The following is a 26526-nucleotide window of genomic DNA, read 5'->3' as shown; positions in this document are numbered from 1 at the left end:
ACACACACACACACACACACACACACAAAACAAAATAGTATTCAACCCCCATTTCAAGTCAAATGTGATCGAGAGAAGTCCTTGTTGGGGACACGTGACATTTAATTGATCAAACGATGATTTTACGTCTCATTCATGTAGCATCAAAGTCTTTTGGAAGCTTTACTTGCCTTTTTGAATGTGCTATGTACAATCGTGCAGCGGAAAGAGATGGTTATTCTCATTTAGGATGCTTCCATTGTTGTGGATATCATATTTGCCCTGCTACATAAATATTATGCAACATTAATCTTGGTCACTAATAACTGATGATTTCCTGAACATACTGAATGAACACATCGCTGCATATCCCCTTTGAGGGGCGTATCAGAACTGTTGTCTGTTGTCAAAGAGCTGTCTGTCATGCTTAGAAACCGTCCATATTTTCATGGAAACACTTATTGTAGGTTCATCTACGGTTTTTGAAGATTTCTCTGCGTTTAGGGGTGGGGGGGGGATGAATAAATTGCTATTTTTGGTCCAGGATCTATTTTGTCTATTTAAGATGCCATGTTTGTCATACATCTGATTGCGTGGCTCTCCAATGTGGGCCCCGAGTAGCATTGATGAAACATAGTGCCCCCCCCCCCCCCCGTTCTATAGTGCTTATTCTAATCAGGGTTCCGTGTACATCCAAGACGGTTCACCAGCCAATCACTGGGCACATAAAAACAAACAGACAAACAGTCATCCACACTTTGCATTCAGACATAAAGACAGTTAAAGAGTTTTCAATAACCCGCCATACACATTTTTGGAATGTAGGAGGAATATTTAGTCCTAGGGGAGAGCCCCCCCTCAATATTTGGCAGAACATACCAACGACGCATAGGAAGGTCAAAGCCGTGCTAAGCGCTCATACACTGCGCAACCTCTCATTCGTTGTAATTGCAAGCTCTTCCGAATTGCATGTAAACATTCACAAGGATTGTCCGTTGTGAGCATGTATGCATATGATGTGTTTTTTTTTTATTATCCTGCCATAAAAATAGAAATGAAAAAGTGAGGAAGTTCACCGATTTCAGTTTTTTTTGTGTGTGTGTGTGTGTGTCTCGATGCTCATGATGTTCATGTGGCGGAGTCCGGGATGGGCGGAGCCCGCTCCAGCCTGACAGTCCAGGGGTCCGAGGCGACGGCGTAAAAGGGCGAGCGAGCCAGTGCGTCGTCCAACGCAAAGGCAAAAACCCCTCGCCGCCGCTCTGCCGCATCCTTCTCCTCAACGTTATGGTACGACTTAAACGCGTTGCCCTCCAAGACACCCGCGGCGTTGGGCGGGCACAAGTAGCCGGCAGTGGGCGCCGAGCGCCAGGCGGTCGGTTTGCGGCCCCGTCGTGGGCGGGAGACCCGGCAGCTCTGCCTTTTGAGGTGGCGATGCAGGTGGTCGGAGCGTGTGAAACTCTTGTAGCAGTGCTCGCACTGGTAGGGCCGTACGCCGGTATGGATGCGTAAGTGGTTCTTCAGATCGTAGTTGTGCACGAATTTGGAGTTGCAGTGCAGGCAGATGTACGGACGCTCGCCCGTGTGCTTCCTCATGTGAATCTTCAGCTTGTCCTGTCTGCAAGGCGGGACACAAACACGCAGCGTTAAAAAGGAGCTCGCTTTTCAAAACGGACTGGCTTTCTAGACCACTGTGGTCGGAACCCCCCAAAAAGTACTACAAAAAATCTTATTACGATTCTTTTGCTGCCATTCACGCCAATTTAAGAGCCGATGCTAGAAAAATAGCACTTTTAGCATTGAGCTATGCAGTACACAATAACGAAGAGAGCGTTGAATGTCACGTTGGGTTTTGTTGGCGGAAAGTGTGCCTTAGCCGTGGGTGGCCGTTACATCACCCGCAGATAAATTAGCAGTTGGGGGTTTCCACACTTTTTGAATCTTGAGTTGAGATGATTCTTAGATTGGTGGGCGATAAGATGAAAGGTGGGTGCTTCACTTTCCATTAACCTTTCCTGCTCTTTGACAAATTAGAGCGGCGGGGTTCGGTTCAGTTCATTCATTGTGAGTCATTTGAAAGGCTATTGACATTTTTTTGGGGGGGGGGCACCCTTTTGTCAGAAGCCCCTTTCACTCTGTCCCAAAATATGTTTTGTGTTGAAACGTTTCAACACCGGAGCGACGACCTGACAATTTCCTCAGCATCTCAATCACGACCGGAAGTCATTCAGTAACAGCCGATTCTGGACCAAGTCTGAAAAGACGTTTAAAAACGTCTTTGGGAGTGAGTGAGTGAGTTGAAATTTGAAAGAGTGAAAGGAGTAGCACTCCACTCACCTGGTGAAGCGCACCTCGCAGATGGTGCACATGTAGGGTTTCTCCCCTGTGTGGGTCCTCATGTGTCGCGGTAGCTTCCCGGCCCCCTGGATGATTTTGTTACAGATGGGACACTGCTGTGAAGACTTGGGCTTGATCTTCCTCTCCTCCTCCAGCTGCCAGGGAGGGAAGAGCGCCCCGATGTGAGACGCCGAGTTCAGGAAGCTCAGGTACGAGCGGAAGTCAGGCTCGTCCTTGACTACGCCCAGGGAGTGGTCCGAGGGGGGTACGGACCCGGCGGAGCTCATGGCACCGCACAGCCCCGAGCTGACAAACTCCTTCAGGAAGTTTCCATGGAGCAGACCGGGCAGCGCTTCCTCTTTCATTTCCTCTTTGATGATCTCTCGCTTCACGGCCAGATTGAGGGGCCCGGGAGGGGGGGCGTCGGGCGTCGGGTAGGTGGCGGGGACCCTCGGGGAGCCGTCACCCGTGCGAGAGCGCTGATGAAGCCCGGGTTCCAGGAAGTGCTTGTGAAATGCCGGGATGTCGGCGGCCCACACGGAGGGGTAGAAGCCAGGCAGCAGGGGGGAAAAGCTGGCTCTCCTGTCCAGAGCGGACATGCGGGGGTACAGGCCGTCTTGGAGGAGCGACTCGATGGAGAAGTCCTTCAGGGTGCGGTTCTCCAGGTTCTCCTGCAACAAGAACGTGTGTAGGAACGTTTGTATGAGGATTGCATTCGGTCTTGTTGCCGTTTCCTGGTGCGTTAGCATCCAAAACCTTTAGCATACAAGTCTTGATGATTTCGCGCGAGCAAAAGCACCGGTGCGACTTTCATCAACTCGGGCTCCTCGAATTGTTATCTCGCCATTTGTGAGAATCTGATCGATTAAGATTGGGAGTAGTCAATCAACGCCAGGCAAGATGAAAACTCCTATCGGTCGCCTTGAGCACGTTGTCTGCCCAGTTTGAAGTTGCAACAATAGTTAGCTTAGCTTTTCACGCGGGAAAGGTCAATCGGAGCCTCGGCTGAGGCCTACCTGCTTTGCACGCATGCTGTCGGGCGACCGCTCCTGGTAAGTGGAGGTGCTGGGCGGCGGCGGCGGCGGCGACTCGTCCATCCCCGGCGGCTCCCCCCTGCTCTCCGACGACCTGTCGTCATCGTCCTCCTGTTCGTCGTTCCTCGACCCGTCTTCCTCTTCCTCCTCGTCTTCCTCCATTTCTTCTTCTTCCCCCCTCCCTTCAGGGCCACCCCCTCTTCCCCCGCCGCTGTCCATGATCTCCAGGCACACGTTAATGATGCAGGGAATCTCCAGCATTTGCGCCGCGTTCAGGATCTCGCTGACATTGGATGCCGTCACCGTCAGCGTGGATGTGTAGGCGAACTCCAAGATGGCCGTGAGTGACTCCGGGGCCACAAAATCAATTTCATAGATGGCAGCGGAGGGCGCGGCGACGGCGGGGGCGGCGTTGTGGCGGTGGTGGTGCCCGTCCTCGCAGTTGGCCACGGTGAAGAGCTTCTTGAAGTAGTGGCTGCAGGCGGCCAGCACCGAGCGATGGCTGCGGTACTCCTGGTCGCGCACGATGAGGACCACGTCGCACAGAAGACCGGAGCGGCGCTGCTCGTTGAGGCTGCACAGGACATCGCTGCTGTGATTGGGGAAGGGGATTCCGATGCGGTCTTCCTCTCTGTGGTGGACCATCCTGCGCTCTCTGGGTAGGAACCAAAAGAAAGCGGTGTTAGCTTTTTATGCTACAGAGCGATAGTTGATCAATCCAATCAAATATGGCTCCTTTGTCCTCACAAAGTTTGTTTTTACAAAATCAGAGTGTGAAATGGGCTCTCAATGTCACCGTCGTGATTTATCCCAAAATTAAAAACCAAGGATGAATACAAATCTATTTTAGCTCATCCAATGACACGTCGCTGCTCGTTTAAGCCACAAACAGACACTTGCACTTGTCTTGAAAACAAGACCTCGGTCGATCGTAACCATCTTTGTTTATTCGATGATCATTCGAATGACTTTCAAGAGTAAGATGACCCATTTGATTAGCACTCGGTGATGGGGGGGGGGGGGGGGACCACTAAAGAGGTCAGATCGTTTGCAAGATCATCACATCCTGACGTAAAACGCTCGGCCGGCACTTTTTCTTCGACTTTCACGTACGAGATAAGGCGCTGCCCGAACCATGCGAAAATGCTGTTTATAAAACGCGACTCAAAAAAAAAAAATTGCACAAAAAATTCCCTGTCCAGTACGATTTTACACCAATTTTTTCGCTGAACCATTATATTTTTTTTCCCGGGCAACAAATAATCAAAGACTCCCTCAGTTGACCTTCAGCCACACACACCTACATCTTAGTTTATTGTCTTGTTGCTAGGGAACGGTTGCTACGTCGACGCTGTTGATCGAGCGATTAACAGGTCCGCAGAGGACGTGGCTGAACCGGATACAAGCCCTCGAGCCTGTGCAAACACCCCGTGGGAAAAAGGACAACAAAAGAGCAAACTGTCCAGTGACAAGACACGACATGATTTAATACATCAACTGGTAACACACACACACCTTGTCCACACACACACACACACACGTTGAAATTTGGAGCTAGCATACTTTGATACTTGATTTCGATGATTCGTTTGGGAACGTTGCTGAACGTTTCAATAGTGACGACAACAAAAAACAGTTAACTATTTTCGTAGTCTGCCGCAATGTATAAGCTGTGTGTCTTCGGTATCAGCGTGTACAGTACAACCGTGTGAGTGCCCCCCCCCCCCCCCACACCCCCTCAGAGGAGACGACAAACCCGTTAACTTTATCTCACATCAAGCACGTGCGCGTCGGCCTCCATTAAAAAAGTGAAAGCGTGGGTAAATGGTGCTGTGAAAAGTTCCCTAACAGGTTGCACAAACAGCAGAGGAGGGGCCCCTCCCTGTGAGGCCCCCGCCAAGGCAAACAATAAAAAGTCAGAGCCAGCCAAGCCCGACTGGGAGGCGCAATCCTCTGTCATTTTGTTTGCTCCGAGTCCATCCTCATACACTGACCCCCCCCCCACCCCCGCCCGCCCTCAACCCTTAAATGATGGTACACGTGCTCCCACTGCATGCCTGCTCTGGCTTGCACTGGCCAGACCCTAATTACAACTTGGTGAGGATCTAAGGAGCATGTGCCACATCGACGTACGGTAGGGTGGGGGGAGGGTTGGCGTTGCGGCCGCGGCTCCCCCACCGTCGACGGCGTTTCTTGAGCCAAACGCCTTTGTTAAGCCTTCGGCCGCCAGAGTGGCGACTCGACTTGTTTAATCACCGCTCTGTATTCAATATAAAATGGTTACATGGGAAAGTCCGGTTCTCTCGGCTGGCGACGACTCTTGGTAGAATTCGTCGGCAACGGCGCCATCAGCCGACGAAAAGATTGTGAGGCCGCTAGCATAATTGGTCAAAATAAAAAAGTCATTTTTATCAATTACATGATGTCAAATTATGTTTTTTTGTTTATGTCTGTCTGGATTCTCAGTCCTCGGCAGAGTTAATAGTGATCAATTAGAATCGTGTAACGTGACCTGACAAGAACAAAAACTCAGAACATTTTATGCAAGGCCAACAATTTAGTCCCTGCATCAATTCTAAAATTCATATTCAAGTCTCATCTAAGTGACCTTGGGTGTCTTGAAAGGCGCTTATAAATAAAATGTATTATTATTATTATTATTATTATTATCTATAGATATTTTGCTTTGCGGAGCAATTTTGAGTTAGAACTTTCTAATATTAAGTAGCAATTTATTATTTTTTTGGTGGGTTAATGCCAGGGACCAGAAGCAAGTGTTTTTATTAAACAAATAAAAAATAAAACGACAGTACATAACAACCGAGGACACGACACAACAGATAAAGGACATAGAGAGTCGGCTGCAACGCGGATGCTGCTAGACGTAGCCTGTGCTAATTAAGCCAAGCGCATTCTGTACTCATTTTGCTATTGTCGTCAAGGTTTTGGGGCCCCCTCCCCCCATAGAGAGCAAGCTTCTCAGTGACAGTCTATCCAACCTATTAAAGCGAGCCTCTCACGGCCGCCAGAGTGTCACCTTCCACCTCTTCCTCCTCCACGCTCGACTCATCACCACCACGAGGTCCTGACACTGGGCAGCCAGACCCCGCAAATCATCCGCCCATGTCACAAAGCAGACCCTCGTTTTGGCTTAAACGACCAAAAACGCTGTCAGGCTAGTGCCGGGAATCATTCATTACCAGGCAAAAGTTGACGGTGAGAGGTCAAAGCAACCTGTTGTCAGCCCCCCCACTCTCCCCTCCCTCCTTTGTCACCCCACCTTATTAAAAGAACATTTGAGCTGCTGTGGATGTTGTCTGTGCACACGGGAGACTCCAATTGTGTACAAATTGCTGTCAGTCACAGCATGCTTACGTGGGAAAATGGAAGTTTGACCACAACTACCGTTTAGTTGGAGCGCAGCTTCACTTGTATTTGACTCCTCTGCATCACTCAGAATAAAACACGAATTAAATACACGTTTTAGATTCAAATCAAATTATTTCTGTCAAAAATGCCTTTTTTTTCTCCCTTGTGACACAGCCAAATCAATCTAGTGATCGACTATTTTTCTTCTTGTATAAAAATGCTACGGGCTCCTTCTGTACACGACGCAAAAACGTCAACAGTCGCCTGGCGTGCCGCTTCCGAACCCTTTTTGCCTATTTCACTGGCTTGAAAGATCATCGAGCGTCGTGTTATTATAACATGAAGCTGAAGCCGTTCCAAATGTGGCTCGCTGACGGAAAAACGACAATAATAACGACCAAAGTCATTCTGAAAAAAAATTAATGGAAATAATAAACAAGTAATTGGGGGCGGGGGGGGGGGATGGTTGAATAAAAATAACAAAATCAAACCTAAGTCATGAACACCTCTGTCACCCGTCGAGGCGGCACAGACTTCACTACAACCACCATGCGCACACGTGTTCCTCAACACGCTTGTTCACGCCAACGATCTAACTAACACACAGGACAAAAAAAAAAACCCAAAACACAGAAAGACAAAGTTTTTCTATGCAGCACTTACCTTGGTTGTCTCTTGTCCAATCCCGACTAGTGTGAACTTCTGGCAGCCCTTATGTGACCTCTCAGCATCCCCCCCCCCCCTTTTTGATTGTCAATCAATCAGTCTTTGAGTCAACCAAAGCTCCCATTCATAAAAATGTACAACAACAACAACAACAACAAAAAAGCCAGTGAGGAGAATCCAAATGCCAATCCGCCGTTTCGCGCAGGTTGTCGGGTCTGTGAGTGAGTGAGCGTGAAGAGTGTGTGAAGGCAAGCAAGGGACTCAGGTTGTGTGTGTGTGTGTTTGTGCGTGTGTGTGTCTGTGTGAAAGGAGCGCCGGGGAGAGGAAAGGGAGGGGAGGGCCGAGCAGCAGCACTGCGCTGCGGAGATGTCGCACCGCTAGTTTTTATAGCAGGGTGGGTAGCTGAAAGATAATAATACCCCATCCTCCTCCACAACACAAGTGTATGTGCACCGTGTAATAAGCCTCATGGCGTAGACACCCTCTGATTTAGGTCGGACAAAAATGAATTTTTAGTCGTGTTCGAAGGGGACCGGGGCCATCGGAACTCCGAAGGGTTGTTTGGGGAGATGGTGGGAGGCTGCTGAAGGGAAAATGAAAAAAAAAAAAAGAGAGAAGGAGAAAGAGAGAGACTCGGGGAAAACTATTGGCAGCATAGAGATGGAAACTCAACTGTAATTTAAAAACTACTTTTGGGATTTTTTTTTAAATTATCACAATGTGACGAGATCAGTGGCATTTTGTTCAATGAAAAAGTTGACAACTTTTATTTTGAAAGCACGTGGGTCTTGACTGAACATTTATGCAAACAGAAAAGAAATGGAAGTGCTCCCTCGACTTTTTCAACATAGAAGCTGTCACTTGGACGATTTAAAAAAAAGCATTTTTTTTGGTCTGGAGTTGAAAGAATTTTGAACGCTAGCTATGGTATCAGCGAAGTTCTCCAGAAGAAGAATTCTTGAAAGTCCACGGGTCCTATTTTGGTAGAAGGGCGCATTTTCATTATGGTGCCCGGCGCAAGTCTCGTTTAGCACGTGGAAGACCGCTCACGGAGCTGCAGCGCCCCTGACGCATCTGACGTTTTGCTCACAAAGAATGGACTGCGTTCGGCCTGAACCAAGTCTAATTTCGCGTATTTATGAATTTGCCTGACCGCACCGTGTCCGCTCAGTCTTTTCGATTACACTCCACGGACGCCCTTGCCAAATTAGTGTGAAACACTCAATTACAATTCAGACGACCTAAAAACAGGTCTAAACGGTAGTGTGGGTGTCATGATTCAGTTTCTGTTAGTCTCCAGCAGGGGGCAGAAGCGATTCGGTCTGTTCACCTGCTCACCTGTTACCCTGGGCGTGCGATAAAAAATCGATACTGAGATAAAATTTGGGATTTCGGTTCGAAAGGGGGATAGGTTTTGGGCAGATGGTATCTTGGACACTTGATGAATCAAACAAAGCGCGCTATCAATGTTATGTTAGCGGAGTGTGTTTGGTTTGAAACAAACCTGACAAATGTGAACATGCCTGAGATATTTCTTTGTATCCAACAGCACTGACACAGTGTGACCACTTCCCCTCCACGACAAAGCCCCACGCTCCCGCTGAGTGACACCGCAGCGGCCGACTCACACTGGCATCCAGTATATATAAACGGAGGGTTAGCCACTAACTGCTAGCAGGCCGGCCAGACGGCCAGAAAAACAACATAAGATGGCTCGGCTATTCTCGCGCCCTAAGTGGCACCTGCGCCGAGCGCCTTCTTACGAACCGACGCAAGCTTGGAGGTTTAATGGCGCCATCGACCTGTGTGTTACTTTGACGCCGTACACGCTCACTTCTCGCAAGACCAATCGGCTTGCCGCAAAACAAAATGGAGGCCAGACGAAAATGACATACGGCCACCGTTGTAATTATGAAGTGAGGAGCTCAGGACGAGCCAGACAAAAAAAGTCGTGGACAAGATGTCGGCAGACATGGATGCTCATTTCCTGTTTGCAGCCTTCACCCCAAACGCATGGTTTTCTCTGTTCGGGTCACACGACTATTGTACTACACAAGCCGAAATGGTCACTGCGGGATGCACTACTCGCAACTCCGAAATCACTACTGTTCAGGAAATTGAAAAAAATAAAACAACCACAACACGCCCAAAAAAATAAAACCGACTCATTAGGAGAAGGGCTGGAGATGATTGTCCGATACATCAAAGTACTTTTTGTCATCTCCTAAAAATGAATGACGCTCAACGAGACCTAAGCAGATATCACAAGACTTCGGTGAACCTTTAGCAGGTGCATTGTGGCTTTTTCTTTGGCTTGGTTTACTGCAATTGTGTGCGTGTGTGTTGAATGAGTCCTAACGAGGACCAGATTTTGTCATAGTGAGACAGCCTCTGTCTGCCTTCAGGTACTCTGTGTGTGTGTGTGTGTGTGTGTGTGTGTCTGTGTGTGGTGTGTGTGTGTCAGCAGGAGAGCCCTGAGGCACCATGCCACCTCCTAATTAAAAGCAGCCACGCTGCAGGGCAGGCCAGACACATGCCTGTCACCAAACACACACACACACACACACACACACACACACACACATACACACTAGAGTAGCACTACAGTGCTCACACATGCGGTACAGGTCAGCTATTTTGGGCCGAAGTGCGCATGTACACACACACACACACACGTGAACACACACATACAGATACATGCACACACATATTGTATATGAGGTACGTGGTTAAAAAAAAAGAAATGCCTAATGCTAATTTGCCTAATGTTTTAATTTGCAAGCAGGTTTCCAGGGAATCTATGCAACCACATAACAGCTGGATACACACCGCCGGTGGAAAATGAGCACCCTTTCATTGAGTGAAAGCGCAATTAACCCGCGCGTAAGCCGCAAATTACTTCTGTCCAAGCCTATGTTTTTGTTTTTTGTTTTTTTTTTCTGAATGAACTTATGAACTAATTAGCTTAATTTTACTAGTCAAGCCACAAAACTTGTGAAGCGAAGGAATATGTTGTGGCCAGACAGCAGGTTGATTTCCACCAATTAGCAGCACATTTTGATGTACATCTGGATGAAGGCGCCAAAGTAGGATTAGAGACGATTTAAAAAGGAGGCCATGAAAATGACTTTTTATTTGTCTCATGCATTTTGTGAAACTGTTGATAATCAAAAGTAAAATAGAACAAAAATATGCCGTTGAAGAAATATTGACACTGATTTGTTACCTGCCCACGTTTCAGGTGTTGGTGAGAATGCTAACGTGCTAACTGGAGCTAGCGGAGGCCCGGGTGGGTGGATTGAGGCGTGAGGCGATGGCGTGGCATGAGCGGGCCGAGCGAGGCCAACCTACGCACGCGCTTACTCGCTCCCCTCTCAGGTGGGTGGCACCCACTTTTATTCACCAACGCGGCTTTCTTCGACAGAGCGTTATGAAATCACGCTCGCTTTTATGCCTCCCTCTTTAGTCGGCGTCATTTTTTACGCGGCAGCGGAGCTCGGCTCGCCGTTTCGAAAGAATCTAACTTATAAAGGTGATTAAAATACATACAAAAAAAAATACGACAGTCGTTAACAAGGCAGGCAAGTACGAATTTTTAAAAAAACGTTTACAGATGAGTACACGTACTGAAAGAAACTAAATTGAAGCGCATTACAACGCAATAACAACATTGCGTATTAAATATAAAGATAATTGTAAATAGCACTGCGATTTATCCATTTTGTGTCTATATTGAACGGTGTTTGTTGTTTTTTTTCTTTCTTCTTTCTACCTACATTCTTGGTGCTGGAGGCTGTAAATTTCCCCAGTGTGGGACAAATAAAGGATATCTTATCTTAAAATGCTACATTACATGCGGTTTATTCCATCGTAAAATGTTAACATTTTAATGAAATTAACAGCGTTAAATTGTACATATTAAGTGAATTTCTAGTTGGATTTATTCTGAAAATATAAACATATAGTTTAAGAAACCACTTCAGGACAAACCGTTCCCTTCAACCCTTCAACAAATCTGCAAAATGAAGCACAACACAAACAAAGTGATCGTCGGCCATGAAACCTGACAGCCCACTCACTCCTTGCCTATGTTTCGAATGTGAAAGACAAAATATCACCGGTACGGTTTTTGGGGGAATGGTGACAAGTGACGAGGAAGAGGAGATAAATGCGTCTCGATCGGCTCGCCTCCCAGTCGACGGCTGTGTTTTTGGGTGAGGAATGCGCGTGTACACAAATCCAAGCTTTTTTTTTTTTTTTTTGGGGGGCACGCAGGCAGGCTGGGCCTGGGCCTCCCACCCACGACAGCCTCTTCAAGCCTCCGCCCATTAGATCCTCTATTCATCGGCTTAGTCAGCCAGCCAGCCCCACTCCGCACAAGCAAACCTGGACTTCACTCCTGTACGGGGGAGTGGAGGAGGGCCGACACGCATGCACATGCACATGCACGCAGAAACAGAGCTGATGGTGGCATGCTAAGACACACTCAGGCCACACTTCTTACACAGTGAATCATAAAAATGTTATTTTTTTCCCTTTTTTATGCCCTGAGTAGCTATAAGGAACTCTCATTTAATTTATAGATTAAATGTTCGTGTGGGCCATCAACATTTTGTCCAAATCAGAGGCCGGAAGAAAGGCGTGTGCGTAAAAGGTGCGATTAAAAACATGGATGGAATTGAGCAATGGTAAGATCATGCATGAGTGGAATTTAACATAGTTTCTGTTCTATTGTTTTGTAAACCAACAAAGGTTCAAAAATAGAGATGAGGACTAATCAACATTGATTGAGGGGGAAAAAAATGTCATTTGTTACTAGGCAGAGTTGACTTTTCTCAATCACAACTTCCGCATCTGGCAGTGAACAAAATAAACTGCCATGCGCAGGACACACGTGCAAGTTGTGGTTGCAATGTCAACAAGTCGATTCATTTTTGGGATCACACAAGTCCCATGTGAATATTTATTTTTTCCATGTATTTATTTTTTGGGGATTCAGTTGACGCAAACTAAATTGAAATGACAACTGGACGCGCATCCCGTGTGGATGACGTCATCAATGACAATAAGCAAGCGTGTTCTTGGAAATGCAAGAAAAATCTGAAAAAAATAGGGAGGTTGAACTTTACTTCCCGTAGGACGGACGTGACACGGTTACATCATATATTACTGTCATATTAATAATAGATGGAACTCACACACACACACACGACCCCAATATAAGACAGTGTGAGGCCTCACAAACACACAAGCAATTATTACGACCCCTCACCTTCCCACTGATTGGACACTTTGCTCAAGATATGAAACTGCACTAATACATACAAAAAAAAAATACATCGAGACACTGACCTTTCCCCAAATGGCAAAGTCTTTGATTTCACTTCCTCTGTTCAGCGCTCGTCACAGAAGTCTGACGCCCCGTTCAAGTCAAGAGTGAAAGAGGAGGAGATTTCAGGGGTGTGTGTGTGTGTGTGTGTGTGTGTAAGTGAGAGAGAAAAGGTAGCGCTGTAGAAGAAAAAAAAAGCAGTTATCTTAGAAACATAACAAAACAAGAAAGAAGTGCTACACCCAACCGGGCCCCTCCCTCTTCTGCCTCCTCCTTCTAAACCAAAACTATTTGGCAGCTTTCCACTTCAAGTCCACCTGTGCTCAGGGGTAAGGGAGTGACACACACACACACACACACATGTAAAGTGCTAATGGGCGGCCGGTTACAGCTAAGAAGAAAATGCACGCACAGCGATGACTCATGACTGCACACTAATAGTTTAATATTTTGAAAATACTGTTATATGATGTTGAATAGAAACTGGTAAATGGAGAGTGGTTACTAAACAGGCAGTCACTTAGTGGTTATATTAACATTCTTATGATCCAAAAAGTAAATAAGGTTATTACTGCGTAATAAGACGACAATAAAGTAAAAGTACTTAGTCTGATGACTAGGTATGTCGTTATCATCATGCTTTTGGCATCACTGGCACCATTTGTGTGGTGGGAACACACACACACCAAAAATTTTAAAAATGCATATGTTCGGTTCGCTGAGGTGTCACGAAAATTGTAAGGGTGGTTCAAAACTGTTGACCTTTTCCATACTTTTTTTGATAGAACTTGAAATTTGGGCGTGCTTAAAATCAATCAACATTGAGGTGATACGCGGTTGTGACCACCGAGGAGTCTAGTTACGATTTTTTTCGAGTGTACCAAATGACTGCTGGGGTATGCTGAATAAGCACATCTTGTGTGTGTTTTTGCAGGTTACATATGAGCACCGTAAAAAGTTTAAAACGGCAACAAAAAAAACATAGATCCGCAGTGTCGACATGTGAGACTCACGTTAGGACTGCAGAGGGAAAATGCTGTAGGTGGCAACATTCCTAGCGAGTGTTAACAGCAAATAAAACACAAGCAAGTGCCCGGACAAAATATTAGGTACACCGGCTCCTCTCAACGACATTGAAAAATGATCACGAATCAGTTTCATTATGGTGCTTGTGCTCCGAGAGCTGTTCCTAATCATTTGACAACAACAAACGAAGGCAACGCCCACATGCCGCTGCCGCTTTCACACCGTCACCTGTGGAGTGGGAGCGGGAGTCGCCCTCTCTATGCACCAAATGTTTCCATTTAGAATTTTTTTTTCCTCCTCTATTTCTTTATTCTGTGTTGGCAGGTTGGCTCTCATCGGACCGCCAACGCATGTTCTTCATATAAGCAACCAGGTCAGCAAAAGCGGGATATTACACCACAACTGCTTGCAGTCAACTACTTGTCTGACGGCGACGGTTGCTTTCAACCCAACGTGGCAGGCCAATTGAGGTACTGGGGAAGTCCCTTTACAAGCTGGCGGCATCTACACGGAACTGGTAACGTGCGCGAGATGAAGGTGGCAAAAAATGAGAGTTTTGTACTCGGACTAGTCAATTTGGAACAGCGTCGTTGGAAATTAAGGTGGCAAAATGCTGGCGATGTAAATGTGGTCCAACATCACCGGCTCATTCTGTGTCTGCGGCGTATACCGGGTAGAGAACAGCATTGTTTGGAATGTCTCGAGTATATATATATGCATCCATCCATCCATTTTCCGAACCGCTTGATCCTCACTAGGGTCGCGGGGGGTGCTGGAGCCCATCCCAGCTGTCTTCGGGCAGTAGGCGGGGGACACCCTGAATCGGTCGCCAGCCAATCACAGGGCACACAGAAACGAACAACCATTCGCACTCACACTCACACCTAGGGACAATTTAGAGTGCTCAATCAGCCTGCCACGCATGTTTTTGGAATGTGGGAGGAAACCGGAGCACCCGGAGAAAACCCACGCAGGCCCGGCGAGAACATGCAAGCTCCACACAGGGAGGCCGGAGCTGGAATCGAACCCGGTACCTCTGCACTGTGAAGCCGACGCGCTAACCACTGGACTACCGGGCCGCCGTATATATATATGTATATGTACTCTGTATGTATGTACAGTATACAGTATATACGTATTTGTGAAAAGGGGCTTCTCACACACAGATACCGTCACACTTCCGTTACTGGTCTGATGCTACCTCTGAAGTTCCCTCCGTCATTTTGCTCCACTTCTCTTCAACCTCTCCACCCCGCCCACTTAAACACAATCTCCCGAAAATATTGCCACCCCCATCTTCAAATACACACACACACACACACATACACACACACACTCCTACTCTTCGCTTCGTCATACCCAAGCGTCCGTTCGCCCCTATCCCACCCATCCCTGCCGTCCTCCAACCTATCCCCCCCCCCCCCCCCCCCGCAACACTCCTGCCTGGCCGTGGTGTTTTTCTTAGCCTCTCCTACACACATTTCACACAGCTCCCCTCTGCCTAAATACACAGCGTCGTCCCACACAAGCTGGGCCCGGATGACCCACTGAGAGAGGAAGAGAGAAGAAAGGGTGGGTGGGAGAGCAGGGGGTGGGGGGTGGGCTGAAACACCATCAGGTGCTTTTCAAGGGTGGGTGGTGGTTTGGAGGTAGATGACGAACCAACGCAGGATTCAAATCATTCAAGTCCCACCAGGTCCCAGCTGCACTTTTTAAAATGATATTTTTGATATTTGATATTTAATTATAATATATAATTGATGTTTTTAAAATTACATAACCATTAAAAAAATTTTTTTTTTTTTTTTTGCTAATGATTTTGCCGTACCCCGAGTTACAGCTCACGGATCTCCCCATTGGGTCCTTTGTGAGTCGATAAAAAGGGAATCAACATTGGGACGACTCAAAAAAATGGCGTCGGAGCAGACGGAGGAGTTTGCTTTGACTTGTTTACGCTCCTCGGGATGGGGCCAGTCAATGCGGGACAATATAAATGTATATTTAGTAGATGATAATAATCACCGCGCTCTATCAATATCCACATGATGATTATGGCCGGCCGAGAGGAGAGGGCGCTGGTCACTTGTGGCTCGGAGTGGCTAAAATAGCCGCGCTTGCCGGTGACGGCAAAGACCAGCGAGGCGATGGTAGCGCGCTGGCGGCGGCGCGCAAACCGCGCGCCGACACAAACGACACAAATGACTGGCCTGGCGCGGCTTTCATCTCGACGGGGAAGCCGAGGCGCTTTTCAGACACGAGCGACGGCCTGCCAAAAGCGCACCGAAAACAGTCTCAAAAAACACACACTGCCGAAAGGCCAGGAAGCATTTTATTTCTGCGTCCCCGCGGCGGCTTTTACGGAGGAAGACGTTCGTCTTTTATACGACACGCGGTCTTCACTTCATTTTTTTTTTTATGAGCCTGAATTTATTTCGGCTGCGTGGCAGAGCGGCACAATTTACATAAATGCGGCTCGTTATAAAATCCATCAAGTGGCAACGATTTTTGTTGCCTTGTAAAAGAGCTTTATGCTATGCTAACAACTGCTAGCGTTAAATGTGACCCAGTAGCGGAGCTGGATCGAGCGCTGAGCCTTTTCAAAGCTTTGACTGACACTTCTCGACAACGTATAAATTGAACAAACCATTCTGCTTTAGATTTTGAATCACTAACGGCACAAATTAATGATCTGCGTGCAGCATGACACGTCGATAGATATCTTTTAAACATATGAATGTTGCACGACTTTTATTTGACATTATTGTGTGCCAGCTATCTGACATCAACTCGGTATAATAACCTGTCATTTTTGTGTGTGTGTGTGTGTGTGTTGCCAGGTCAGTGTACCCACTCAGCAAGGATGAGCAGGAGAGGAGGTGGGAAGAGAAGCGAGGACAAAGGACGGTGAGCGGGATAATATCATTGGCAATATGTACACGATGCTAACGATGGTATCACCATGCAGCTAATCGTTCGACACATCGCTGCCCGTTGAAACCCAAAGACGGAAAACGCGCAAAAAAAAGTACAGTGTAGAATCCATCTCACCATACTGTACCTCGCGTTCCCGTGTTTGTTTGTGTCCCTTGTGTGCTTTTGTCCCAAGTGTACAAATGTACTTTTTTATCAGTCTTGTCCGAGTGTACTTGCGTCCTCAAAATTAGGGGTTAAGTGTGCTTGCTTCAAGCAGTTTATTTGTCACTCCCCCATTCACATTTACTGTAAGCTACAACTGAAGGCACACAGCTTTCAATTTGGACTTGTCACTGTAACATAGAACCCCCCCAGAAAAATGATTGCTGAAAAATTTGCATCGTAGCGGGCCACGGACAATAATAATAATAATATAATAATAATAATAATAATAATAATAATAATACATTTTATTTTTGGGCGCCTTTCTAGAAACTCAAGGACACCTTACAACAAGCAGTTAAAATCACGAGTACAATGTTAAAAACAACATCAAATAAGATACGAAAAAATATAACACAAATAAATAAATAAATAATATAATGGCTTTATGGTACAATGAACTGCGATGTAACGGGGGTTCATGATATGACGCTGAAGCTTGGGTGTGCTGTATGGTAAGAGATAGAATCCCTTTACGATCGCATGTGTGCGTATGTTAGCACGGCACCGATCTACCAGCTGCCAGTGTGTGTAGCGCTCAATCCGGCGTAGGCGCGGGCCTAATTACAGGCGCGAGGCTACAAATTTAGCCAGCATGCTAACCATAACAGAGGAGGCAGCGAGGAGGGGAAGGCCCGGAAAAGTCACATGCCGGACGGGAGCTCCATGAGAGCGGACCACAGGGACGAGGAGGGAAGGGGGGGGGGGTGGGTTTGGCGGTGGTGCGCCTCTATTTCAGGATGTGCTCCTCTTGTTATTTATCATCGTCTACAAACCTACAATTGGCTAGCGAGCAAACCCCCGCCTCAGACATGCACTCCCTCCCCGGCCGGCTTTTATGTCCTTGCCAAACTCTTAAGAATATCCAATTTAAAAAAAAAAAAAAAAAAAAAGAGAGAGAGAGCAAAAACAAAAACATCGCTTTACTTGAGGCGTTTTTGTAGCACACGTCTCTCTAACGATGCTCACACCCAGAGTCCAACGCTCACATATACTGTGCGCGTGTCGGTGCGGACGGTTTAGCGGGTGCACGTGTTGGCAGTTCAACTCAAAGCTCACCCACGACTCTACCACTTCCACCCACAGTGTCCTCTATACAGCTGCTCTCGCTGAGCCAAGCTCACACCTCGGCCTCATCCCTCACTCTTCTCCTCAAATTGACACCCTCGCTCCATCGCTCCAACCGTCCGTCCGTCCCTTTTGTCCATACATTTGTCCATCCCATCCAACCGCCAAAACAACCATTTGCACTCTCTAGTCACACCTCAGCGTCAATTTAGAGTGTCCCCATGAGCCAGCCATGCATGTTTTTGCGCAATGTGTGAAGGAACCAGATTACCCGCAGAAAAGCCACGCAAGCACGGAGAGAACATGCAGACAAGAAGGTTGGAATTCGTGACCATTTACATCCTTAACCTATTGCCCGACTGAACATCTCTTGCCTGTCCACACTTTGAATCACAAAAAATAAAATAAAAAAATCCCCGGGACCATTTGAAAGAAGCGCTGACTCAGCAATGAGGAAGTCATCAACAAGAACAGTGGAGTTGACTCACACAACAACAGCTCGTGTTTTTTTTTTTTTTCTTTACTTGCGTCCTAGTCTCCTTGCGGCTGAGTGTCCTTGAATACAATCGTACTTGTGTCCACCGGTAACCAAACCCATTCACAGGCTAGACCACGGATAAATCTCTCTTCCGTACTCGTTTCCAATAGCGGACAAACATGTCAACAGAAATCCTTCAGATGCGATCTGATGTGTCACGAGGGCGTCGGTGACAAGTACGTGACGGGACCCAAAGCGAACGCACAACCAACATGCATTAAGTTGCTCCGATGACCGCGGTAACCCCACGCCCACCACCCGTCGGAGCGCCGCTGTGTCAGCGGTGCATTGTGGGGAATGAGGAGGAGTGGGCGGGTGGGTGGGCGCGAAACCTGTTGACCTCTCAGCTAAACTGGCTCAGGGCATCATCTATATTTCTCTACGCCGATCGATCGGCCTCAACCTGCAAACTTGATTTTTTTTTTTTAAAGGGACTAATGGTGTCGACTCCTTCTGGGCTTCTTGCTGTACTTTTACACAGCTGGGCTCCAGCTCATTAAATTCGATATCGAGTGGTACAATAGTCACCAGAGTATTTTGAATGAGGAAGAGCTCCAGTATGTGCTCATTAACATCCCATCTTGCCCACATACCCGAGAAATTAAACGGATATTGCATTCGATTTAAGTTAAACATATTTATCCTTCAATTTGCGCTCAGCCGTTAGCGAGTTGATGGAATTTAGATCACCATTTGTAAAAATGGTAACTTCTCGAGAGGATTAAGTAAGAATGTGTACAAAATGTTCATCATGTTTTCTGTGTGGCTTTTCTCTGGGTATTCCGTTTTCCTCCCACATTCCAAAAGCTGATTGAACACTCCATATTGTCCTTAGGTGTGAGCGTGGATGGTTGTTCGTCTCTTTGTGCCCTGCGATTGGGGTTCAGGGTGTCCCCCACCTACTGCCCGCAGACAGCTGGCGTAGGCTCCAGCACACCCCTGCCACCGTTGAGGATAAAGTGGATCAGAAAATGGATGGATGAATGTATAATGGAGTTTAGGTTTTTTTTTAGCCCCGGTTCTTATCAGCCAACGATACAAAACACTGAAACACCGATACTGAAACACTTTGTATCTCTGCAAACATTACACAGGCGTTCAGCTGTGTGTGTGATATTAAGAATTAGTCATGAGACAATAACTGTTACATCCACCCCCCCACCCCCCGCCCGCCCCAACTCCCCTACCCCAACCTCTTTTCCATGTCCTCATCCCTCCGCCCGTCCATAACTGATGCCATTCCTGCTTGAGAGTTACAGCTTGAGGCGCTGACCTCGCCCTCGAGACTCCCCTTGGGGGAATTGGGGGGGGGGGTTACCGTTACTTGGTGGACATGACAGGTTTAACACGCAGGAACTAATGATCTGTTCATGTCTTCGACAGTGACATCATTGCCGCTTCTGTTATATGACGCCAGGATGGGAGGAGAACAGGGAGGAGGACCAGAAAGTTGGATGATAAAAACGTTGGTAAGACATCCGAAAAGCCGGCTCTTAGTTTATTCGTGTAACGTGCGTGCAGGATTTATGTCGGGGGGGGGTCCAAGAAATTGCTTGGAAGTTTTGCTTCTGGTACCTTTCGAGGCATGCATCAATGACATGCGCCCCCTATGGCTACACGCAGCATTGCATATCCAAGAACCTTTTTGCAGGAACTTTTGTACAAAAATGCACTGTAATAAGTACAACAAAAAGTGCTCCATTATGAGGGTGATGCTGTTTTTTATTCATGTAATTTATGAAAATGCTAAGCAACAGCATACAATTCTCTCCTGCAAGTTATGCCTTTTTGGTATTATTTTGAGTGATCCTTATTACTTGAGGAACTTTTTTCGCACTTCTATGTACAGTTTGTAATGTTGCAATTACGACAAATTGACTAAAGATGCTATTTCATAGCATATTTGGGTTTTTCTTCATTGCACGTATCCAATAAAATTCCGCCATATGGGAGAAGTGATGAAATGAGGTGGTTGTGCTCTGAAGCCTTTTACCGGAGAGTTGAACCAAGGCGGTAAAATAAACACCCGTTTGTGAGCAAATTATCAAATTAGGGCGACGTTCTGCTCGACAAACATTCAGAGCGGCGCGACGCGTATTGTAAACTTGCATCCATGCACTTGTACTGAGCTTGCGGTCATTGCTGTTTTATAGGCTTTTTTTTTTTCTTTTAATGTTTGCAGTGGCCAAACAGCTGTTTATTTTGGCGAAACCAAATAAGAAGCTAGTAGTTAGAAGGAAGAGGAAACCCAAAAAAGAACAAAACGAAAAACCTTTTTAATTATGAACCCATCGAAAGTGGACTTTGATTTGGGACATTTGTTTGTCGTGGTAAACTTGAGAGGTCAAGTCATATTGCGGTGCGGATGTTTTGCGACTTTAATGTTGTTTGGGTTTTCTCCTAATGTCCAATTTTCCGCCCCAAACGATCTTAATTTACGACATGATGGGTTTTTTTTTTGTAAATTCCATCCAATATACCAGAAATACAAAGATGGTGGCTGTCTATGAAAATAGGGCCCACCACGTTAGTATTTTAAGTTGGATTCCCCCCCCCCCCCCCCCCCATTTTTCAAGTAAATTACAACTTTTGGCTCAGAATCTGACACTTTTTTCCAGACGGAAAAAAAACGGATGTCATTCTCTTAAATTCTAAATGTTATTCTTGAAAACTTTTTTTCTTGATTAAAAAAAAAAACACTCATTTGCAAATGCAACTTTTCTTCCAGAAAAAAAAATTGCCTTTATTCTCACACGTTACAATTAGATTGACATAATAAACATTTCTATTGATTAAACTCATTCAAATAAGAGTGTTTGGTGTTTCCAACTCTACATTCAACATCTTCCCGTGCAAAAAGTGAAGCCAATCAAAACAGTTTAAGCGTTTCTCCCATCCACTCAACATTAAGCATTGCAAATGGTGGCTGTACATGAGGGGGGCGGAGGGGGGGTTAGGGGGCGTTTGGGGGGTGTGCGCAAGTAATGAATCTCACACAGTGTGAGAAGGCCAATTAAAGCTGCGCTGTGCTCAGGCTCCCTCCAGGCTAAAAGACACAAGCTAGTAAACACCTTCTCACAAACACACCCGCGCGCGCGCGCACGGTAACCCGTGAGATGCAAAGATTTTGATTGGCACTTTGGGTTTTCCACCTCATTTCGCAACATGGGTACAGCAAAATATTAGGAACAGCTCTCAGTATGATTCCATTTGAATGTCACTGTCGAGGTTAAAATCTACTAAAAACTGTTCAATGGACTTCATCGACGTGAGTCAAGTAAACGCCTCCCATAAATAGACGCCTCCGTTTTCCCCATTAGGAAAAAAAAAAGAAATATGAAATCAACCGTTCCTAAACATTTTTGTTCATTCACAGATGTTCGAGTGAAGTCCTGAGCCCTTACTTGACAAGGTAGAAATGTAAAATCACAAAAGTGTGGTGGAGGAAGGACACTGTGAAGGATGAGGAGGTGTTCCAAGGGTCCGCCTGTGTTAGCCGCTGCATGGGGTCACTGTGGGGGAGGTGAAAATTAAAGCCGCGCGGGCAACGTCTTGCACCTTCAAACCTGCCCCCCCTGCCCCCCCACCCCTCGCTCCCGCTACCATGCCCTCAGTGGTGTGTGTGTGCAAATTAAAGGGCCTAGGCCACTTTTTGGGGGGTGGTCAATACAATACAATACAAAACATTTTTCTTTATTACAGCTGCAGCTGTCGTGATGGTCCGGACGGAATCAGAAATGGCTAAGCAGCGCATGCATTACTGTAGTAGGTGTGAATAGCATTTTTACAGTGTTCAACGTGCCTAATTGACATTTTTAGAAAACATCTTGATGCGCTATTAATAAATAAATAAATCAATAAATAAATGAATGCAATTTTAAAATCATCAGAATTTAGTTGTTTTTTCAAATGGTACCCCAAACTTATTGTTCAAAGCGATTTTTAAAAAAAAAATGTTATTTTGGGTGGTCCTAAAATTAACCCACGACAAATTAAAATGCACATGTAGGATGAAAATATCCTAAATGTATTTTTTTTTTCTTCTTCGCTGCGGCCATTCGCGTCCAATCGCGGGCTACGTGACTCAGCGTGGCTTTTGCCAGCCACACCACCGGGATGTCCTGGTGCGTAGACCATAATCATCTCCTGACATTAAAGGCCACTTGTTTTTCTCTAGTGTGTAATAAAAGGGGACTTCCACCAAAACAGCTTACAACTTTCTACAAATCACATCCCATCAAAAATGGCTTCCGTGTTGGTGTTTATTCCCATTTGTTATTCCCATTTGACCGTGTGAAGAAGACTCAGACGACAATCTGACAGACTTCTGCTCATTTTTGGGTACGCCGAGTCACTCAGCGTTGGGGCACTTTAATAGTTACTGTAGTAACTATGCGTTACTGTAAATATGCTCACGCAAAAAGGGCAACACACTTGCTCCACGGTCATCGATTGACATCTGATTGGCTGGCAACCAGTTCAGGGCGTACCCCGCCGACCGCTCGAAGACACCCCGGATAGGCTCCAGCACGCCCGCGACCCTCGTGAGGATAAAGCGGTTAAGATAATGGAGGGATGTTATCATACAACAACTGCATGAACAAATGTCTCAAAGCCGGCCAATGACAAAAAGCACAAAGTAATGGCAAGTAATGGGGGGGGGGGGGGGGCGGGGGGGGCGAGGTCAATGTTATAGACAGAAGGCGAAACTCTACGAAAGTCTCCAAATAAAGCAGCCAGAGGCGGGAGGAAAGAGAGGGAGGGTGTAATCTCTGCCTTCACCAAAGAGGAGAGGAGGCTGGGGAGGATTTTGGACCTCACTTCACACACACACACACACACACACACACACACACACAAACAAGTCAGCCATGCCAGGCGGTTAGGTGGGAGGATGTAAGGGAGAGGGCTACACCCTTGAGCTGCAGCTTTGTTGTGTGACACATAGACAGCCCACCCTTGGATTCCCACCCCTAAATTTGGCCTTGAATACAATTGCAGGTTTGAGGGTGACAAATCGGACGCAGCCACGCTGGCCCATACAGAAATGACTCCAGAAAGGAGGAAGAAGAGGAGGAGGAGGAAGAGGTACGCTGATTTAAAAAAAAAAAACTCAATTTCTGCCTGAAAGACACATTTAAGCGTAACATTTAACAAGAAAAATTACCGAAGCACCACATGGCACCTACTCGGCTCCACTTGCTATACTTTAATCCACGATGATTGACATGTCGAACACCCAATGACTTCCTTGAACAGTGACATCCATCTGAATATTTGGGACGACATCACAAAAATAGTCCGCGGCTGCCCTTTCACAAAGGCAGGGACACCTTGTAGCTGCCAGAGCAGACATTTTTTTTTTCATGACCTCTCGGGTTGCGCACATTTCTCTCCCCACCACTTCATACTGGCTACAAATGTGTGTACAGAACACACACACACACACACGCATAGTGTTTATTCTCAGTGCGCATCCCACCCCGATGACCGGCTCTAAATCATTCTCGACTTAATTTACTGTCTTCTACCACTGGTCCACTGCTGTGTAATTATCATGTGTAACACACACACACACACACACACACACACCATACACAGGTGCATGGAAAAACAATTATACACTCATAATTACACCCCATTGCACGCTCACAGAAACGATACGAGCAATGAAGATGAATTGGGAGGACAACATGGGGATTGATGCTGTTGGATCTCTTTTTTACATTTGGCCAATGCAACCGCATCTACTTTCATTTTGGGGGAGGGGGGCGGAAATGGTCACGGTAATCTTTAGTTTTCATAAATACTACAATATATATATAGATGCCTGCCCATATCGTAGCACAGGCGGTGGGTCAATACAGTTTTACCTGGAGTGCCACCCCCCACCAACACCACACACGCACACAAATGCACACCCACGCATGCACGAGTTTTCTGTAAATAATGGAGGATTTTTTTTTTTAATCAACTCATAGATGAATATGCGGAGTATCACTGTACAACATTACTTTTGTCACATGTTGAAGGTCACGAGTATACTTCTCCCTCCCTGCATCCGTCCTCCCATGCTCCCTTCCTGTAGTCCTCCCTGCACCTGATATCATTTTCACCCCCCCGCCCCGAGAGCCTCGACTCCCCCATGTATCCGCCGTCACAAGCCCCCATCCTTCCACCACCCTCCCTTCCTCGCCGCGTGTTTTGCCGGTTGAACTTCCCTCTGAGTTCCATCTGCCCCTTTGCCACCTCTCCCACTGCCTCGCAGCAGACCCACCTACTCAACGGGTGCTCGCCGTGCGTACACGCAAGCAAGGCATCGCCGCTGAGGTGCAAGAGCTCAGCGGGAGATGGGACTGTCGGTTCGCCGGGTGTCAAGAGCTTTGGGCCCGAAGCTTCCAAGGAGCAGATCAAGTGTGGACATAAAGCGCATATTAGAAATGGTGTCGCTCCAAAATGTTGTGTTACCTTCATGTTTAGACGTTGGGCCTTATTTTCATGGCCCGCATAAATCTAGTGCAATGTGTGCATGGATGGAACTTTCTTATTATTGTTATTATTGTAAGTAGCGGCGGCGCATGTTTAATCAAATAGTTAATGATAAATACAATCATCTACTTGGCCTTGATGGAGGTCTGTGACCTTGTGTTAAAACCGTGTACATTTTTCAACGACTTCTCTTGGACCATGTCCGTAATCTTGTAACTGGTGGGATTATCAATCAAATGTATTATTTTATTTGAAGGGCAAAAAAAACGGTGCTAAAACAATTAAAATAACCTTCACGTTATAAAACACGATTATTCATTTCAACGTTTAAGTAGGCAGTCGACTTCAAGCGCTTTGTTATGATTTTTTTTTTTCCCCCACATGAAGCCGCTCTGTCGTGCCACATGTTTTGTAATGAGGATGATGATGTAATGAGTTGACACCCACTTGAAGTATGCTGTATTGTATTTGATACACAGCATTTCGTGCTATCGCTCAGCTTATGATCTGTGTGCTGCCCCCACCTACCGGCTGCAAATCTTACATTGTTTTTGTTATTTAACAAAATGGCTCCGGGCCCATGTGTCTGTGGGCAGTCGCCTCCCACACAGACACACTGGGTTACTTCACTCATTATCAGTATATGTGTGTATGTGTGTGTGTGTTTATATCTATAACTCTCGCTCTAACTAACTATAACTAACGCCCTAACTCTGTGTATGTATGCGTGTACGTATGTATGAGACGACAGTGTTGTGTGGGAAGAGGCTGTGACCTTACTCCATGTTTTTGGCTTTGCCGTTTATAACGCACACAGATGGAGCCACAGGCACACGGAAATCTCGTCACTGCTAATTGATGCCTTAGTGGTACCCAGTCCTCAGCCTGAGAGGCAATGAAAAACAGCTATTTCTATTTCACGCACGTGTTCTTTCGACGCTGTACGTTGACTATGAAGGGCGGCACTAGTGGTTAGCATATCCGCCTCTGAGGTTGGAGGTTTGAATCTTTATAAAGTTGTATGACAGTTAAAAAAAAAAAAACAATTACATGTTTTTGCTTTTTTATTTGACTTTTCAAAAGATCATCATATGCAATGTTACCATTCATGTGCTGACAGCCATAAAAGCAGATAGAGAAGCTATTGCGATGGCAGCGGTGGCACAGATGTGAAAAGACTCGCCTCCCAAGTACATGCAGGAGTGAACATTCGCCAAGGATTTACCGCATTATCATTTTTGTTTATGTTTAACGGCACTGAACTCATTATTACACATAACAATGTGCCTATTTGCAGCATCATCGGTTCTTTTGAGCAAGCTCCACTTTTCATAGCGTCCACTAGGCGGCATGACTACATATTTTCTTCAGGGTTTTCTAAACTCTGGTGACTATCTTTTTCTCTTATGCTTCACATACCAGTTCATTTTGGTACACTGCCACAATCCAAAGAGCTCTATCCAAAATTTGAACTATACAATACAGTATTGTACAAATAATTTTTATAGCGATAGTGTTTAAAATGGTATAATGTAATCATTCTTTTATTTTTATTTTCC

General features: G+C 46.2%; 1 protein-coding gene across 2 annotated transcripts; it reads right to left on the bottom strand.

Annotated features, from left to right (window-relative positions):
- Nucleotides 1–1085: 1085 nt before the first annotated feature.
- LOC127590781 (zinc finger and BTB domain-containing protein 7C) lies at nt 1086–12991 on the bottom strand. Of its 2 annotated transcripts, none has more exons than XM_052050213.1 (4): nt 12735–12991; nt 3330–4002; nt 2314–2984; nt 1086–1594 (listed from the first exon to the last, which is right to left on the bottom strand). In XM_052050213.1, exons 2-4 carry the CDS (start codon nt 3990–3992, stop codon nt 1108–1110), a joined length of 1821 nt encoding a protein of 606 aa, XP_051906173.1. In that variant the 5' UTR covers nt 3993–4002; nt 12735–12991; the 3' UTR covers nt 1086–1107. The 2 variants fall into 2 exon arrangements, with proteins under 2 accessions (XP_051906173.1, XP_051906172.1); XM_052050212.1 differs by lacking the exon at nt 12735–12991 and adding an exon at nt 7380–7920.
- Between the last annotated feature and the right edge of the window lie 13535 nt (nt 12992–26526).

The sequence above is a fragment of the Hippocampus zosterae genome, chromosome 18 (genome assembly GCF_025434085.1).
Source record: "Hippocampus zosterae strain Florida chromosome 18, ASM2543408v3, whole genome shotgun sequence".
Lineage (NCBI taxonomy): Eukaryota > Metazoa > Chordata > Actinopteri > Syngnathiformes > Syngnathidae > Hippocampus > Hippocampus zosterae.
Note: the sequence above shows the minus strand (reverse complement) of the source record. Positions and strands in the feature narration are given on the sequence as shown.

Bases quoted from the DNA above. Each gene is read 5' to 3' on its own strand.
- LOC127590781 (XM_052050213.1), bottom strand. From the start codon at position 3,992: ATGGTCCACCACAGAGAGGAAGACCGCATCGGAATCCCCTTCCCCAAT. The intron at 2,985-3,329 runs GTAGGCCTCAGC...TTCTTGTTGCAG, and splicing joins ACAGCATGCGTGCAAAGCAG to GAGAACCTGGAGAACCGCAC. The intron at 1,595-2,313 runs GTGAGTGGAGTG...CCCGCCTTGCAG, and splicing joins TGCGAGGTGCGCTTCACCAG to ACAGGACAAGCTGAAGATTC.